At 44.5% G+C, this 17,262-nt stretch overlaps 3 protein-coding genes and 1 long non-coding RNA gene across 4 annotated transcripts; 3 read left to right on the top strand and 1 right to left on the bottom strand.

Annotated features, from left to right (window-relative positions):
• Nucleotides 1-3,907: 3,907 nt before the first annotated feature.
• LOC120707980 lies at nucleotides 3,908-4,970 on the top strand. Its single transcript, XM_039993048.1, has 2 exons — nucleotides 3,908-4,308; nucleotides 4,411-4,970. The coding sequence occupies exons 1-2, from the start codon at nucleotides 4,058-4,060 to the stop codon at nucleotides 4,706-4,708; spliced, it is 549 nt and encodes a 182-aa protein (XP_039848982.1). The 5' UTR covers nucleotides 3,908-4,057; the 3' UTR covers nucleotides 4,709-4,970.
• A 101-nt stretch (nucleotides 4,971-5,071) lies between these two features.
• On the bottom strand, nucleotides 5,072-12,153 carry LOC120707979 (endoribonuclease YBEY, chloroplastic-like). Its single transcript, XM_039993047.1, has 12 exons — nucleotides 11,710-12,153; nucleotides 10,553-10,804; nucleotides 10,374-10,469; nucleotides 9,733-9,901; nucleotides 9,527-9,610; nucleotides 9,338-9,438; nucleotides 8,618-8,710; nucleotides 7,876-7,947; nucleotides 7,209-7,328; nucleotides 7,070-7,120; nucleotides 6,499-6,687; nucleotides 5,072-5,535 (listed from the first exon to the last, which is right to left on the bottom strand). Exons 1-12 carry the CDS (start codon nucleotides 12,088-12,090, stop codon nucleotides 5,368-5,370), a joined length of 1,776 nt encoding a protein of 591 aa, XP_039848981.1. The 5' UTR covers nucleotides 12,091-12,153; the 3' UTR covers nucleotides 5,072-5,367.
• Nucleotides 12,154-12,561: 408 nt separating this feature from the next.
• On the top strand, nucleotides 12,562-15,248 carry LOC120710173. Its single transcript, XM_039995828.1, has 4 exons — nucleotides 12,562-12,855; nucleotides 13,680-13,948; nucleotides 14,029-15,120; nucleotides 15,219-15,248. Exons 1-4 carry the CDS (start codon nucleotides 12,579-12,581, stop codon nucleotides 15,246-15,248), a joined length of 1,668 nt encoding a protein of 555 aa, XP_039851762.1. The 5' UTR covers nucleotides 12,562-12,578.
• A 185-nt stretch (nucleotides 15,249-15,433) lies between these two features.
• Nucleotides 15,434-16,109, top strand: LOC120707978. The gene is made up of 2 exons (XR_005689206.1): nucleotides 15,434-15,595; nucleotides 15,683-16,109. It is a non-coding gene; the product is annotated as an uncharacterized LOC120707978 (long non-coding RNA).
• The last annotated feature ends 1,153 nt before the right edge of the window (nucleotides 16,110-17,262 follow it).

Genomic DNA, 17,262 nt, shown 5'->3' with positions numbered 1-17,262 from the left:
TAGCACAAGGGGTTACTGTAGCATTTATGGCTAATTATGTACTAATTAGGCTCAAAATATTCATCTCACCGTGTACATCCAAACTGTACAATTAGTTTTGTTGTTTAACTACATTTAGTACTCCATACACGTGTCTAAAAGGAGATGCACAAATTTGGAGTTGAAAATTTTTTGGAACTAAACGCGCACTCGCCCAGAATCCTGAAACCACCAGACAGCTCTGGATTTCTCTTCACCCCGAGCCGCCGGCGGCCGGCCCTCCACTCACGACACGACGATCCAGCTTCTTCTTCATCTGGCAGCCAGAGAGAGAGAGACCGATCCGGCGCACCAAGGGACGCCGCCGCCCGCCCGCGTGAAGCGGCAGGTCTCCCCGAAACCCAAGGCTGCGCGGCGCGTCCGGGCAGCATGGCATCTATCCAAACCGGCAGGCAGGGCAGGGCGCGGCGCGGAGAGCAGGCGGTGGGGGAGCGCCGCGAAAAAAAAAAACATATCGGCCCGGACAGCGACGGGACGCGAACGCCGCGAACGCGACGCGGGCGCGTATCTGCGGAAGAGATCGCGGGGTTCACATGGGCTCCCGCCCGCTCTGCGCCCGCACCGGCCACGTTCCCGCGGCGCCTGGCGCGGAGCGAGCAGAGCCCCCGCCGGGACAGTCCACGCGTGGTCCCCCCAACCCGAGAACGCCGCAGAGAGCTTGGCCCCCCCACGCCGCGGCGCGCACATGATTTTTCTGGGGCGCCGCGCCGCGCGGCCCGGCTGGCCGGCGAGGCGATCGCACCGTATCGTGGCCGGTCGCTGTCGCCGGATCCCCGCGCGATGCGGCCGGGGATCGCATCCCGTTCCCATCATCCGTTCCCGGGGTCACCCGCCCTTATCGGCTCGCGCACCGGCGGCGTGCGCGCGCCTTCCGGGCGATGGATGACCTCTTGGACGGTGACGGATGGATGGATAGAAACGGGGTGGTGGTAGCGTTCCCCGTCCCGCTGCGATCGGTCAGAACACGGCTGGTTGCGCAGGTCGTCGGCGCGTTTCGGCGTTTGAACGGAACACATCGCACGGTAGAAGCGCGAACCCACCTGCCTGCTGCCCTGGGTCGCAGTCCGGGCGCACAACGGAGGGAGCCAGCCAGGAAGAGTCGCACCGGTCGTCGAGCTCGGCACCAGCCACAAGGCGTGTTTGAACGGTTCGTTCGAGCAAAGAGAGTGAGAAAAAAAAGGACCTAGACCTAGTATAAAGTTCCAGCAGATGGTCATCAACCAATTTCGATCGCTCCGGAGTGAGGCAGGTGGACCACGCATGCCGGGAACAACTCCGGAGGATTTTTCGAGCGTGTCCACCACGACGGTCCACAGGGCTTGAAGGAGTCCAGGGCTGGATAAGGATTAGGGCGGCACGATCCGAAGCACAGATTCTTCTAAGCAGCCACCCCCTTTGACCCCCGCAGAGAAAAAGCACACCGGCGTTTATTCTAGACGGGAAAACAGCCAACAAAACTTAGTATTGGAGCACCTGGAATTCGTTCTTTAGGCGAAAAGCACATAACTTAGTGCTCGGATTAGGGTGCCGTGATTATTTGGCTCGAGGGCAAAAAAAAAAGTTGAGGTGGTGGATCGTCGAAAGCAACGGAACGGAGAGACGGAAAAGGGGAAGGCGGGACACTGGACACGAGCATATGGACGTCCGCGTCGACGGGACTTGAAACCACGTTGGGAAACACATGCGGACACGAGGGACTGTCGCCGGCGGCAGCCGGCCGGTCCTGTTGGCCCGCCCGACCGGCGGCCGTGTCGCCGGAGACGCTGCTCGTGCCATGTGTCCGGTCGCATCTCGTTCACACTTGCTTAAACTTTTAGGCCGTATTTAGATGAAACGAAATTTTTTTTTGCAATGACATTTTACTAATTTGAAGTACTAAATGAAATCTATTTATAAAACTTTTTGTACAGATGGGTTGTAAATCGCGAGACGAATCTAATGATGCAAATCATGGATTAAGTAGGCTCATTAGATTCGTCTCGTGATTTACAGTCTATCCATGCAAAAAGTTTTATAAATAGATTTTATTTAGTACTTCATGCATGCATGTGTCTAAATATTCGATGTGACGTTTTTTGTGTTTACAGATTTACAAGTTGTTATCTGGGCCTCAGTGCCCTGGTGTCCGCGTTGCTGGTGGCAGAATACGTGTGAGGTGTTGGCTGGTTTCGTCCGTTCACTGAACGAGCGGCTGCCTGGCTCGTAGCCGGATCGCGCGACGGGTGTCCAGCTTCCCGCAGCTCATAGAGTACATAGGGCGGCTTCCTTGCGGTGCCCCTCCGACGCACCCAATCAACAAGTTTAGGTCTTAAATAACCCTAGCACAGTACAGGCGGTTAAAAAAACAAGGGTATATATTCTTGACACGACTACTCCTACAGGAACATACGGTATATAATAGTGCCAGATGGCAGATGCCACATCATCATCACCGATTCAGTTCACCGCGCGTGTGCCCTTTCTAGGGAAATCGATCGGCAACGTCACCAGCACTCGTGATTTTGTTGGTGACCTGCGACTTATATTTTGAGCCAGGCATATCAATCAGTGCTTATTTTTCACTTTTAATCCCTTGCAGTGGAAGCCAAGGGTGGAACAACCTACTCTACATACTCCGTAGTGCTGAGACAGATGTGATGCGGAGAAACCATACACGTGAGTTCACACTTGCTGCTGCGACCTGCTCCATGGATTCTGCTTTTGCTCTGAAGACGACCTGGCGAGCGAGAACCAGGAGGTCAGATCGGAGCCAGGAGTAGAATCCACACTTGCAAGCTAAGGTTGCGCCCTAGCTAGCTTACGTAAAATTTGCACCCGACCCTCCCGTTGTTCGACTTCGACACGCACTTGGTGTTCCGTTCCAAGTCAGGAGACAGGTAGAGTGTTGCCTGGCGCTAATTGGTGACTAATGTGGTCGTGCGATCAAGAGAGAGCAGCAGGATTGTTGTCATTACCACAGTGCCCAATTGCAAATGTGAGTGAAATCCCCCCCTTCTTCAGGCAGCTTGTGGTAAGAACACCACAACGTGGATTCCCCCAAAACGACACGATATCCAAATTCCAAAATGGTTTCGTGAAAAATCTGCAATCTATCTACTCCGACCACCCCCTCACCGACTTTGCCCTACACAAGAAAATGATGATAACCTACCAACGAAGGCGCGCCGCGTGTCCCTCGGTTCCCGCATAAACAAGACAGCCACGATGAGGCATCGGCTCCACCACAACGCCCGTGGTCTACATGTCAGGCTCACGCCCAACCTGACAGGGACAGGGAGATATGCGAACAAATCCTGGTCACATTCAGCAAACTCAGAAGATAAGATCGGATCAAGGGCGGCACCAGCTGCAGAATCTGGGCAAAAGCATGTGGAAGTGGCCAACCAACTTTCGCGCTCTTTTTCTAAATTCCCCACATTTTTTATTCTGGGAAAACCAAAAACCATGGGGAGGTCCATGCCGGTGTCCTAGAGAAACCTAGGCGCCGTTCGCGAAAAAATTTGGATTTTGACACTGTAGCACTTTCGTTGTTATTTGCCAATTAATGTCCAATCATGAATTAATTAACGTCGTTAGATTCATCTCGTGAAAATCAGTCAGACTGTTTAATTAGTTATTTTTTCAATTATATTTAATGCTTCATACCTGTGTCGAAAGATTCGATGTGACGGATACTGTTGGAAAAATTTTGGGAACTAAACGGGCCCTAACAAGGAGTAGCCTTGTAGACAGGCACAGCAAAGATGGTGATGTCACTGATGCAAATGGCAGGCATTATACTAGTCAAAGCGCACTACGCCGTGTTTGAATTTTGGAAGAAGGCTCCTAGCGTTTGTGTGTGCCTATATATACTCCTTCCCTGCGGCCCTTGCCCTGGCAAAGGTTGTGGAAAGAGAGGGAAAAAAAGAGGAGGAGCTGAGGAAGAATATAGGAATCCATCCATCCGCGCACCACACACCCCCTTTGTTCTCGCAGCTGCTTGGCCTCCAGAAATTCTCCCAGGTCGGAACTCGGAAGCATGGGTGGGTTCAGCGGCGCTACAGGCCTCCCGGTGTACCGTGAAGAGGACGATGAGGAGTTGTTCGAGACATCGTCCTCCATCTCTGGCGACTCGGACGACGAGGACCAGTTCTCCGATGGCGAGGGCGCCGGAGCTCCGGAGCACCAGTTCATGCAGCAGGCGGCTTCCCCGGCGCAGCAGCCGGTCCGGAGATTGAACTCCGATAGCCTCTACGATCTGTCATCTATGATGGCACAACTCCCTGTCAAGTAAGTTCCTCGCATCGATTTCTTGTTCTTTTTGCTGCATCAGTAAATCTGCGCACCTTGCTTGAGAGGGAACAAATTCTCACCTCGTGCTTTCCTCTGCAGGAAAGGGCTATCCAAATACTACGACGGCAAGTCTCAATCGTTCGCGTGTATGTCTGAGGTGAGATGCCTGGAAGATCTACGCAAGAAAGAGACCCCCTACAAGAGGATCAAGCCATCCAGGAGCTATGTAGCATTAGATGAAGAGCAGGAGTGTTACATGCCTGGTCCTAACAGCAGGGGAATAGCCAACAAGCCCTCCGGAAGTTCTTGCGCAAATCTGGCGGCTCGGAACAACAGCAACAACATGCTGTACAGACCTCCCCCAATTCCTGTCAACAAAAGTGGATACCATCAGTAGGCTCTAGGACATCACTGAGAAATCTCTGTCCAGGGTTTCGGCTCTGTTGTCTTTTCCTTCTTTCTTTTTCTTTTTCTTTCTCGAGGGATTTTGTTGACAGGCTTATTGGCCTGTCTCAGATGTAAGAGGTTTTCCTTCTCTGCAGTCAATAGAGTATCTCCTTTCATCTTGTTCATGAGACATCGATTCTTGTAAATAACGATACTGTACTGAACATTCCTTTTTTAAAAGGAAAAGAAAGGGCTGTAAATATTTGCCAGCATGTCTGAATTCTTAATTATATTACACCATATCTAAGTAACTTGGTTATTTGAGGTGGAAGTTAACAGGCACAAAGTAGAGTTAAAAGGGGATGCTTGCAAATTTGAGACAAATAGCAATTCCGGTTGTATATTCCAATCAATAGTAGGCGGACCTGAGTTCCTTATTCTTTTCTGAATTTTGGAAAGAGAAGGCAGAGCTGGATTTCAATGCCTGCCAACAAAAAAAAAATGTCTTACAGCTAACAATTCAAAAATTCTAACCCCAGAGTGGGATCACACTCCAGAATAGTGTGTAATTGGAACTACTTGTCTTGTTCTGTGATGAATCCAGGAAAAATAGAGAATCAAAAGAGCTGAAATTAATCGAGTTCCAGCCCCAAGTGACTTCATGGCTAGTTAGAAGGCATATTCATAAATAGCCTGTGCAACTCCGTCTTCATCATTAGTGGCGCCAATCACATTTGCCACTGCCTTAGTCTTCTCAGATCCATTTGCAAGAGCAACACCCAAGGAAGCTAGTTGCAGCATTTCAATGTCATTTTCTCCATCTCCAATGGCCATTACCTTGCAGAACACAAATTATATTAGAACAGTGCAAGTGGGTCAATAGATAATGGAATTATGCATTGCTGTTGGTCCTTTTGTAAAAAAAAAAGTCAATAGGTTAAAATAGTATTAATGGTTGCTTAAGGAGCTTTTATCCATGCCAAATTTAGTATTACTATGTTGTTTTATTCTGTACTCCCTCCATACCCAAAATAATTGACGTTTTGGACAAGGTTTGAGTCAAACCTTGAGAATATAAATTATGAATAACTCTCAAGTTGTTGAGTTTGAAAATGTAAAAATTATATGAATAGATTTGTCTTGAAAAATACTTTTATGAAAGTATACATATATCACTTTTTGATAAATATTTTTAGAGAAATAAGAAGTCAAAGTTGTGTTTTGGAGACCGTGTTGCTGTCCTAAACGTCAATTATTTTGAGTATGGAGGGAGTATAAAACTGTTTTAAAACATTAGAACCAAAGAAGGTTTACTCAATATGATACAGAAGCTCAATCACAAAAGAAATGGCCTTCAGAACAAATTGCGGTGACTAGTGAGGTGTTTCATTTGAAGAACTCATCATCATAAACCTAAAATGTTTTGGTCCGTCATGAAACCATGCCATGATTTTGGTAGCATGACACCATTCTTCACTGGTCCATTTTTAACAGTTTATCATGAGCAAACGCTTAAATAACCAGAACTTGAATGGCAAAATCACATGACTACAAAGATTGATATAAAAAACAATTAACCTGAATTGCAAAAAATTATGTAGCACTATATTTCTTGTTCTGCGATCATTTCTTGCACCAGTTCAGAGGTAAACTGATGTAATTGTCGTAGCAGAATGTCATGGTAAAACTTATCCTATTGAAGCTTTTTTGCAGCTACGTCAACCTTTACGTGAGCTAAGGCTAGAAACTTTTGGATTGTGACGTCAAAATATATTTAGTAGGGAACTAGATTGCTTATACCTCATCTGGACTAATGGAAAGGTGGTTCAGCAGAATCTGCACACCATTGCCCTTCGAAGTTGCAGGTGGCACAAGTTCAAGCATGTCAGGTTGTGCCTGAACGACATGTGCCCTTCCCTCCATCGCCTTTGCCCAGTATGGTCTCAATGCAGATGAAATTCCCTCAGGAGTTTCAAGGAACAATACTTTCTGAATATGAAAAATATGACATTGTTAAGCTGCAACTTATCTTAACATCAAAGATTGTAAAAATCCTGGCATGTGAAAGTGTAATGTGTCCAAGATGTTCTAAAAACTAGTAGCTATCTGTATATAAAAAAATGGAAAAAAAAACAATCAAAACCAGCATGTTTCTTATAACATATGAATTGGTCTTCGATGCAAAAGCGATGTAGTTTGCAACTCAAGAAAACTTGTACCGTTCATATTAACTAGATAGAAACCCTTACAAGCGAGCCACTTGTGCATGGATAGTTCTGAAGTGTAGTGTTCAAGAGAAGGAACCCTAGTTTTTTTTTTGAATAATCTATTCAGGAAAACCATTTGATACTCAAGAAATAAACAAACTTACCTGTATATCAGCTGTTTCTAAAAGGTTGTCAATAGATGGCACTATTTTAGCCTGCAAACAAATCTCCAACTACATTAAAAAACCAAAAGAATACAATAACCAGAGAGTGATTAAGAAAGGACTGAAAACCCCATCATACCTTCGGTTCATGGTATACATAATGGAGAGAATCAACCAATGGGTGTTCAAACAAAGAAAAACAATGATCCTGGCTAAATGCTACTAATGGTATCCTGTGCTCCAAAGAATATAAGAGTGCCTGCACCATGCAAATGGTATCACTAATTTCACAGTTGTAGAAAAAATATTTATAATGATATGCCACCAATCAGTAAGAAGTACATCATACAGGAGCACCAAGAAAAATTGCAAACTAGTGATGAATGAGGGTAAGATTAGTTTACTCAGATAAACAGTACGTCATCTTCTTTCGCTTGAGTATTAAGGTATTATCTCAGGCATAAGAGTTACTAAGCCATATAAGCTGTTATGTTAGCTAGAGGATTTTTAGATTCATATAGCACAAGACACTAATACCGGTATGCAAGCAAAAGCATGAAAATGAATAGCCAGTTGTGGTTGCTGTGACACACAAATGCAATCTTAGTTACAGAAATATTGCTAATCCCAATAATACATTATTGGTGTCGCTCTAAAAAAGATATCCACAATTAATTATTTTAACTAAAATTAAAAAATAGTTACATTCCAAAAGGCATAAAATTTTCAACAGAATCACAATCATTCTACATCTATACTAAGACTTATGTCCACATATTTTATCTCGAACAGAAACAGTTCCTTACCTCTCTGCATACTTCTTGATCCAAATTTCTTTTATAAATCTGTCTCCCTTCCAACCCATAAACCAACAGCCCCTACAATTTGAAGTATATGCACTTGATGAGAGTGGGGATAATGCTCACAAGGATAGTCAATGATGCACAATTTACCTGATGAGAATATACCTGATGAGAATACAAGTACATTCATGACAAAAAGAATAGAGTAATAAACTACATCAAAACACAGGATGAAGCACTAGAGTAGAAGCAAAAATCATCATGGAATACAAACAGATGTCTTGTATATCCAATTGTCATCAGTGTATCATCTCAACGTTTTAATTGGGCCCATGTGGAGTGGTGTGGAGGTGAATTAGTTTCAAAATAACAGTCTATACTTTTTGAGTAATATATAGAAAATGAACCTTCAGTCCTTCACCTATGATTGGGGGTCCTTTATCAACCTTTTCTTTACCCTACATTTTCTCATTTCCATCACTCTTATCTGTTATTACATAATAATTGGTGAATGCTGTAAACAAGTGTGCACAATAATCACCCAATCACTCTTCTATAAGATCTTATCACCTTGTATATTTGGTTAGGGGCCCAATATGGACGCGTTTTAGGCAATACATAATTTTCAGTCAACAGAATGTATTGACAGGACAAGGATATTTAGAGGTGCAGCACATTCATTTCATCACTCAAGATAGCAAATATCGAAAAGATTGCATTTTCCACTGTTGTACTTTATAACAACCTGAAGGAATACACCAGGCGACGATTCTGAGACAATGCCAGTTCTTCCAGATAAGTCTGCCATACTAAGAACATCAATTACAGCAGGACGTGCCTATTTTCAGAATGAATGGAGGCAGAATAATCATCAGCATCATCAAAAAGATTAAATTGCTAAAAAAATAAATAACCAAGGGTGTTCATTCAAGCTTCATACAAATCTAGTCAAAATACTACGGATATGTCCAGAATGGCTGGTTTTCGTCCCATCCCAGCAAGAATTTAGCTGAGTGTTTTAAGTTTGTTTAACTTTAGAAGAGTTTTGTTTTGCAAAAAGAAAAATTGTGGAGTACCGATGAATCACTGACGAAAGAAAAATTATGCAACAGTGTTAATTTCTTCCCTACGGAAAGAAAGACTAGCTAGTAGACAACCTCTTAGCACATAAATTCTGCGGCAAACCCTGCAGTTGTTTGTTATTCAGTGTGGCAGTTCCCTAACTCTAATCAAACTTCATTGATTACTTCCCTGGATACACACTAGGTAACTGCTAGCGATTTTTTTCATGATTGCGCAACTGAGCCTTAATTACTCTAATCCTCGTGGTGATCAATTTTGACACCTTGATACCCTAGGATATACCAAATTAATCTAATGGTTTCAGTTAAAATAATTAAATAATCATATAAAACCAAAGATCTTTAAATAAAATAGTTCATCAAGAGTAAAGAACATATAATACCTTTCCTGTAGCAATAACTATGTTTACTCCTCTTGACCTAGCTTCCCTTAGAGCTTCTGCATTCCTTGCTGTAACTTGGCTTTTACTGTTGAGCAGTGTACCTTGTAAACAATGAACAAAACACTAGTAAAATAAAAACAATAACACATTTAGAACTGTAAAGACATGAAAGGTTCAAATGGTATATACCATCCATATCGCAAAAAATATATTTGAACTTTGGTCTGTAAAATCTTAGGGTGACAGCTCTCTTTTGACTATTTGTCACTTGCCCTGTAAACATTCTTAGACAGCAAGAGCTAGATTAGATCATGGGCACAGTAATAATTTCTCTACAATAACAACTTAAAGATAGCGGCAAGGAGAACAGCTACAGAAATTTCAAAAGAACATACCATCAAATGAATCTGTTTGAAGCTTGCTTGGATCCTGAGAACCCTTAGCTAGACCTTTTCCTTTCCATCGTAGACTCTTTAAAATGAGTTGCTCCTCCTTCTCCAATTCCATGGCAGCTTCATTGCTTGTCTCATGATGAAAACCAAGAAGATGTAATATTCCACGAACCTAACACAGAAAAAAGGCAATAAACAGTCTGTTTGTATAGAATATCATCTGAAGCAGTGGTTGCAAAAGACGGTCCAGTTATGCAGTTACAAGATTTGTTCTCACTTGGATAATGCAGTAATATGATACTGCTTCCTCTGATTCCAAATACAAGTTCATTAGAACTTACGCACAAAATTACGGTGGGTGGCATGCTAACTCCATTGATTATGGTATGTTAAAGTAGGAATAAAAAGTAAACTTAATAAGCTGCATTGCAGTCATTGATGACCTTATATTTGGAGAACTGGAATGAAGGTTGCAAGGATTAATTTTGCAATCACTGGGAGTAATTTACAAGCAAAAGAGATTGGGAAGCCTATATGGAAAATTTAATATATGAATTATAATCAATACCAAAAACTAAAAGCATTGCGAGAAGTGGAAATTGTTGAACATGTTCAGGAAAGGGGAAAAATGGGAAGACTCATACCACTAGCAACCGCACTTCATCAAGAAGCGTAACACCTTTCTCCTCAGCTTGCCTTGCAGCAGTCTCAACAGATATAACTATGTCACCTAACATTAGCTAAAAAAGAGTATAGAGGTAGAAGAGAATTAGATGGAATGGTCAAGAGCATAAGAACATCTAAACAAGGTATCTGTACATACAATGGGAACATCAAGATCTGGAATGTACTGTGACATGGAGAGCATATCAGTAGTGCAGTCCTCGCCTCTCCATTCTTTGCTAAGATTCCGAATGAAGTTATCATTGCATAGCAGTACAGAAACCTCAACCTTATCATACTTTCCAACATCACTTATTGAAGTATCTCGCGTGCTGTAGTTTGAATCCACAAGTCCATCAAGCGCAATTTTCATCACCATCGGAACATTTAACTTTAGGATTTCTACAATATTCTGCATGAGCACATGTTAACAGATTTTTGACTAACATATCTGAACAATTCGTCACCCTGAGGGAAATGGACCACTGAAAAAGCTATATCACACTATAACATAACAATTAAATGTAAACAGAGATAGCTAAATTTAAGTAACAAACAGGTGCCCAACTGTCCATTACCAAAACCAAAGCCAGAATGACACATCAATTACAGCTATACTCAACTATGATCTACATTTTCCCAGGCTATTGATGAAGGACCAAAGAGATATTACTAGGACGCACTGAGTTGACACAAACTTCCCTTAATGCAAGGTATTTTTAAGGATGTGCATTACCAGAAGGGCATGTTAATAAACACTGTGACAACATTATAAAATTACCCACACTATACGTCACCATGAGATCTGAACAACTCAAAGCCAAATAACACTGGAACTCAACAGTATATAAGCATAAGCATATGAATTAACTTAGGTAACCAACACACATCAATAACAAAAATCAAAGCGATAATTACAAGTCAGCTAGAGGATATACATAATTGTAACCTACACTTTCCTCGAACTACTTGTGTCTTCGTGAAAGATATCTCTAGTAAGACTGATGCTGATCTACCTGAGACACGTAATTCATTTATGCAGGCATGCTGTTCATGATACGCCACTCCAATTTTTTTTATTCAGAATAAGGAAACACAACCAATTCAAACATAAATGAACAGCTGCATTAATCAAAACAAGGCAGCAACCTTGCAGACAAGTTTTCTGCAATACTCCTCAGGGTAAACACGGTGCATCTGATGTTACGCCGAATATAACAATCGCAATAATTTTATCGGTGTTTGCAATGGCACTTCCGAACCAGGACTCCAGGAGTAATATAGAAACAGAGAAGGCTCATAAAGCGCGATGCGTACCAGAACTTCTGCGTCGTCGGGCATGTCCTCCTCGACGCCGATGCGGGCGATGAGCTCGATCTCGCTCTCCTTCGGCGGTGGAGGGGGAGGCGGCGGCGCGAAATCCTGAGGCTGCGGCCGTTTCGCCGCCGCCTGTCCGCGCCGCAACTTGCGCAACCCGCGGATTCCAGCGAGAAACCCCGCGAACGGCGGCGTCGCCGCTAGCGAGGGCTCGTGGGTGGCCGTGAGCCCGCGCCAGGAGAGCAGCGAGGCCGCGGGGGGTAGGGCCGGCGCAGCGGCCGCGGAACGTAGCAGCGCCGCGCCGGGGAGGGGCGGCGGGGGCGGGAGGCGCAGGGGCGAGCGCGAGGCGAGCGGGAGCGCGCGCGACACGATGCGCGCCATGGCCGTGCTCGCGCTCGTGCCCGCAGTCGTGTGGCGGCGCGGGAGCGAGGGAGGGGGAGGAATGGGCTATGGGGCCTGGGGGAGGGTTTTTGTTGGGTTTCGTTTGATTTTGCCCGCAGCTCGTGCTCCGCGCTCGTTTACATTGCTGTCATGCTGTGTTTGCTCGTGCACTCGGAGCATAAGCAAGTTCTAACGCCTTTCCATTGCAGCATTGCTTCATTCACGCTCACGTATTCCGGCTCCGGTCTGTCTGGAAATGGCTGCTTGGCGTGCTCGATTGGTTGATTTCGTTTGATATCCCACTGAATATATTAGGGTTTTTTGGATTGACACCATTACAATTCTTGTGCTTTGGAGAAATACCATTACTATTCGCCTATTCGGAAAGATACCATTACAATTCTAGTTTTGTCACAGCAACACCATGGAGTACGTATCCGATGGACTCGGGCCCAACCGCGGGCGTATACCCCCGTCCGTTTTCCCGTATGGCCCATTTTGCCCCCGGCTCTAGAGGTAAAGGGCGTCGGGCCTCCTCTGTCTTCCGCGGCCGACCGCTATCGTCGTCCTCCTCTGTCCTTCCCCTTTTCCCTCGCCGTTGTGCTCCCCAAACCCTAGCTGACGGCGGCGAATCCAACTCTGGCGCCGGCGGCGAGAAGAACCAATCCGAAGGCCGTTGCGATGGACCCTGTAGACCGCAATGGGTGATCCGCAGCCGCGCCTTCCGTTGCGCTCTCCGGTGGAGATGGCGAACGACGACAGCGGGTATGGATCTTCCTCCTCCTTTAGTTGCTTAGTGAATGATTGTGAGAACGGTATCAGTAGATTTGCTTTGGATTTAGTCTATCGATAGTGATTGATTCGATTTCGGGATTTTTCTCTTGTCGCTAGGGTTTCATTGTTCTCACTAGCTCTTAAAGTTGAAGGATTCAGTTCCACAGATAGTAGTGGTAGAAAAGCATACACAAAAGAACGCGTGATTAAGTGGGATGTTGAAGTAGGTTCTTTTTCTTTCGATTTGCTGATGAATAGCCTGCGCAATGAGTTCCAGTGGTCCAGTAGTCAGTCTGCTAGTGTATGGTTCTATGACAAAAGGATGGGGGAAGATGTCAAGCTAGAGAATGATTTGCAGATGCATGACATTTTCGAAATGTATAAGGATCAGATGCAATGCGACTTTATTGTTGGGGTTTTTGACAGTTGTCATAGACAGGCTTATGAGTTTGATGCTTTAGAGCCACTTTGTGTGATCCCACCTGTTTATTTTGGTGATGATAACCCTGATCAGATCCCACCCAATAGCAAAGACATGCCAACTGGACTTGGTAATGATGTTGCCGATCCAATTGACCATAATTCTGGGGAGGCAGAATTTTTACCAATAGATCCAGATCCTGAGCTTGAGGCTGACAGGGAGCCTGATATCTTTGACAATAGTGAGGAGTATGTTGGAGTTGATGATGAGGTTCAGTTCATGCCTGTACCATCTCCTCGGGCAGCTAACAATTCAGCCCCAGAATCATCTAACAATGCTGAATATCCTTCTTTTCATGATGCTGATGAATTTGATGGGGTTCCCAATGCTGAAGGAGAAACTCCTCCTGAGGCAGAGGTAAATGATGCAGATCCAGAGGAGGTTCAGGTTATCCATGATCCAGAAAACCCCAAGATAGAAGTGGGAGAAAGGTTTCCTGATATTGTTGCATTTAGGAAGGCAGTTAGGCATTATGCAGTTCTGACAGGGTTTGAGTTTGACAAGGTCATCACAGACCAGACTAGGTTCATTGCCAAGTGTAAAGCTGAAGGATGTCCTTGGCGCATACATGCTTCAAGAATCTCTCATGGCAAGACAATAGAGGTGAATTGTCCTTGTATTTTGTATTCCTGTTTTGCACTGTCCTACCATAAATTACTTATAATATTTTTTCTTATTTGCAGATCAAAGTATTGCCTGCAAAGCACAATTGTCCAACTACTAAACTGAGAGAAGGGAGAATGGCAACACAAGGCTGGTGTGCAGATAGGTTGGAGGATTGGCTGAAGAGAAATCCAACTAAAGGTCCAAAGGATTGTAAGGAAAAATTAGAGGGGGATTATGGTATCAAGCTCAAGTACTCCAAAGCATGGTCAGGCATGAAGGTAGCACTAGAGCAGATCCATGGAAAGTATGAGGAGAGTTTTCAGCTTCTTTTCAACTGGAAAGCTCAGATTGAGCAGTCATCACCTGGCAGCATAGTGCAGATAGAGTGTGAGAGGGTTCAGAAGAAGCAAAGGTTCAGGAGAATGTTTGTAGCTCTTAGACCTTGTATTGATGGATTCCTAGAGGGGTGCAGACCATTTATAGATGTTGATGCATCCAATTTGTATGGCAAGTACAGAGGACAGTTGGCATCCGCAACTGGTGTAGATGGCCACAATTGGTTGTATCACATTGCATATGCAATTTTTGATAAAGAGAATGAGGACAACTGGGTTTGGTTCATGGAACAGTTGCACAGAGCCATTGGCAATGTTCCAAACCTAGTTATTTGTACAGATGCTTGTAAAGGTCTAGAGACAGCAGTTGGAGCTGTATTCCCTAATGCTGAAAATAGGGAATGCATGAGGCACCTGTACCAGAATTTTATGAAGCAGTACATAGGTGATGTCTTCACTGATCACCTGTATCCAGCTGCTAGGAACTACACAACTGGAATGTTCCAGTGGCACATGAAGAAAATATTTGAGTTTGCACCTGACACAATTGAGTATCTGGAGACACACCACAATAGAATATGGTATAGATGTGGGTTCTCTGAAAACAGCAAGTGTGATTACTTGACCAATAATGTGTCAGAGAGTTTCAATGCTCAAGTGAAGAAGTTCAAAGGGTTGCTGTTGCATGAACTAGTAGACAAGCTGAGGGAGCTCATAATGGAAAAGAGATATTTGAGAAAGAAACTGGCTAGGCAGTGGCCAGAAGGAATTCTGCCTAATGTCATGAAAGAATTGAATCTGATTAGCAACCAGCTTAAGGTCATAAAAGTTACAGTGAGTGATGATTACATAGCTGAAGTCACCCTTTTGGACCATTGGAATAATAAAAAACGGCACACAGTGGACCTGCAGAATCACAAATGCTCTTGCAGGGAGTGGCAAGTTACTGGGAAGCCATGTAGACATGCTTTGGCCTGGATATTGTCTAATAGGGGGATCAAAATTGAAGACTATGTCCATGAGTACACTCAGTGGCTAGGTTCAAGAAAGGTTATGAAGCCAGAGTTGAGGGAATACCAGATAGGTCCCAGTGGCCTCAAGTGGATCTTGGTTTCAAAGTGCATCCACCATTATTGGGCAGAGGACCAGGGAGGCCAAAGGTGCAAAGGATTAGAGGGTGCATGGAAAAAAGAACCACAAAGAAAAAGGTTAAATGCAGCAGATGCCGTGCACTAGGCCATTTTGCAAAAACTTGCAAAGAGCCAGAGGTTGGTGAAGATGGCGCAAAAGGGTTGAGCAGGAATAAAAGGTGAGATTTCTGGCACAAAATGCATGAACTTGAACAATCAATTACTTCATGTCCAGGTACTGTAATTGTTGCATCTGTAACTTGTAGGAAGAAGTGCACAGAAGATAATGCTGGCCCCTCCAACGTGAAGAAACAGAAGACTCAACAGAAAAAGAAAGGTACCCCAAAAAGAAGAAGACCCCTGCAAAGAAGAAGCAAAAGAGGGCAGAGGCAAACCCACCTCCCACTGTTGTCACCAGCATCCGAAAATTAGTGTTTGAAGGACAGTTTGCATGAGAGTGTTGTGTTATATGCCTCCATGCTTTGGCTTTTGGGACAAAAATTGTAAGGTTATGTTGTGCTTTTGGACACAAAAACTTGTAATGTGTCTCCTTATGCTTCTGGCCACAAAACTTGTAATGTCTGTGTACTAGAATTCTGTTAAGTCTGTGATTTGGATATCTGAGACACAAGTGATGTCAAATATTTATGTCAAATATTTCTGTCAACTATATCATGACCAAGTGATGTCAAATATTCCTGTGAACTGTATCATGATAAAGTGATGTCAATTGGTGCTTTCCATTTGCACAGAAAGGACAAAGATGCTGTCAAAATTAAACACCCAACAACAGAATCAAACATAGCTCCGATTAGACAAGGGTCCAACCATACTGGTTAGAATTGATCAGAAACATAGATTCAATTACAACAAAATATAGGGCACCCCTTAAACTTAGCTCCAATTACAACCAAATACAACATGAAGCTGCACTCTAAGCTAACACAGCTATATGGATCCAAAGCTACATTACATGTAGCTTCATTTCTTCCAGTACATAGAGATCATGACAACAACTAACAGTGCTACAAAAATGATAGCAGCATTGCCCACCACAATTGGCCTATTATCCTTCCTGAACTCATCCTTCAGTTCTTTGATTTCATTCCTCACATTGCCAATCTCCAATTTGATGTCAGCAAGCTGCATCTTCAGATCAAGTGCCACAATCTTCAACTCCCCACTAACCTGCTGCATTCCTTGAACAACATGATCAGGAGCCTGCCCAACTACTTGTATGTGCCCAGAACCAATTGAGTTGTCCAATAGACGTGCTTGATTATCGCGCAAATACAGCTCATATGCTGCCTCAAACCAGAACTGACCGCACTTGTTGGAGCACCGGTAGTAGATGTTGTCGTTCTTGCTCCTGTGCTTAGCAACCGGCGCCTGGCATTCGGGGCAGTTGATAAGAGGGAGAGCCCTTCCCCGTTGCGAAGAGCTTGAACCCGTGGCGGCCATGTCGGAGGTACACGCGCGGAGGCGGAGTTGGCGTAGACGGCCGGGTGGTCGACGACGGATGCGGATGCGGCGTCCACGGCAGGGTCGGGGAGGGGGTCGTAGGCGGCGTCGACGCCGCGGCGGAGCTTAAAACAGTCGCCGGCGACGAATCCCTATCACACGGGGAGTAGACGAGATGAGAGAGGGAGGGCAAGGAGGAAGACAGAGTCCCCGTGGGGGACGTTATCCACTTGAGCCGAGGGCAAAATCGCCCATACGGAACTACGGAGCCGCCGGGTACGCCTGCAGGTGGGCCCGAGGCCGTCCCATACGTAGAACATGGTGTTGCTGTGACAAAACAAGAATTGTAATGGTATCTTTCCGAATAGGCGAATAGTAATGGTAC

The sequence above is a fragment of the Panicum virgatum genome, chromosome 5K, assembly GCF_016808335.1.
Source record: "Panicum virgatum strain AP13 chromosome 5K, P.virgatum_v5, whole genome shotgun sequence".
NCBI classification, from domain to species: domain Eukaryota; kingdom Viridiplantae; phylum Streptophyta; class Magnoliopsida; order Poales; family Poaceae; genus Panicum; species Panicum virgatum.
This window is presented reverse-complemented; position numbering and strand designations above follow the sequence as displayed.

What these genes read in the sequence shown, in the direction of transcription:
- LOC120707980 (XM_039993048.1), top strand. Translation starts at nt 4,058, where the DNA reads ATGGGTGGGTTCAGCGGCGCTACAGGCCTCCCGGTGTACCGTGAAGAG. An exon ending in ATGGCACAACTCCCTGTCAA is followed by an intron (nt 4,309 to 4,410) that starts GTAAGTTCCTCG and finishes TTTCCTCTGCAG; the next exon opens with GAAAGGGCTATCCAAATACT.
- LOC120707979 (XM_039993047.1), bottom strand. Translation starts at nt 12,090, where the DNA reads ATGGCGCGCATCGTGTCGCGCGCGCTCCCGCTCGCCTCGCGCTCGCCC. An exon ending in TATTTTTTGCGATATGGATG is followed by an intron (nt 9,439 to 9,526) that starts GTATATACCATT and finishes ATTGTTTACAAG; the next exon opens with GTACACTGCTCAACAGTAAA. An exon ending in ATGTATACCATGAACCGAAG is followed by an intron (nt 7,121 to 7,208) that starts GTATGATGGGGT and finishes ATTTGTTTGCAG; the next exon opens with GCTAAAATAGTGCCATCTAT.
- LOC120710173 (XM_039995828.1), top strand. Translation starts at nt 12,579, where the DNA reads ATGGCCCATTTTGCCCCCGGCTCTAGAGGTAAAGGGCGTCGGGCCTCC. An exon ending in ATGGCGAACGACGACAGCGG is followed by an intron (nt 12,856 to 13,679) that starts GTATGGATCTTC and finishes CCAATGCTGAAG; the next exon opens with GAGAAACTCCTCCTGAGGCA. An exon ending in CTCATGGCAAGACAATAGAG is followed by an intron (nt 13,949 to 14,028) that starts GTGAATTGTCCT and finishes TCTTATTTGCAG; the next exon opens with ATCAAAGTATTGCCTGCAAA.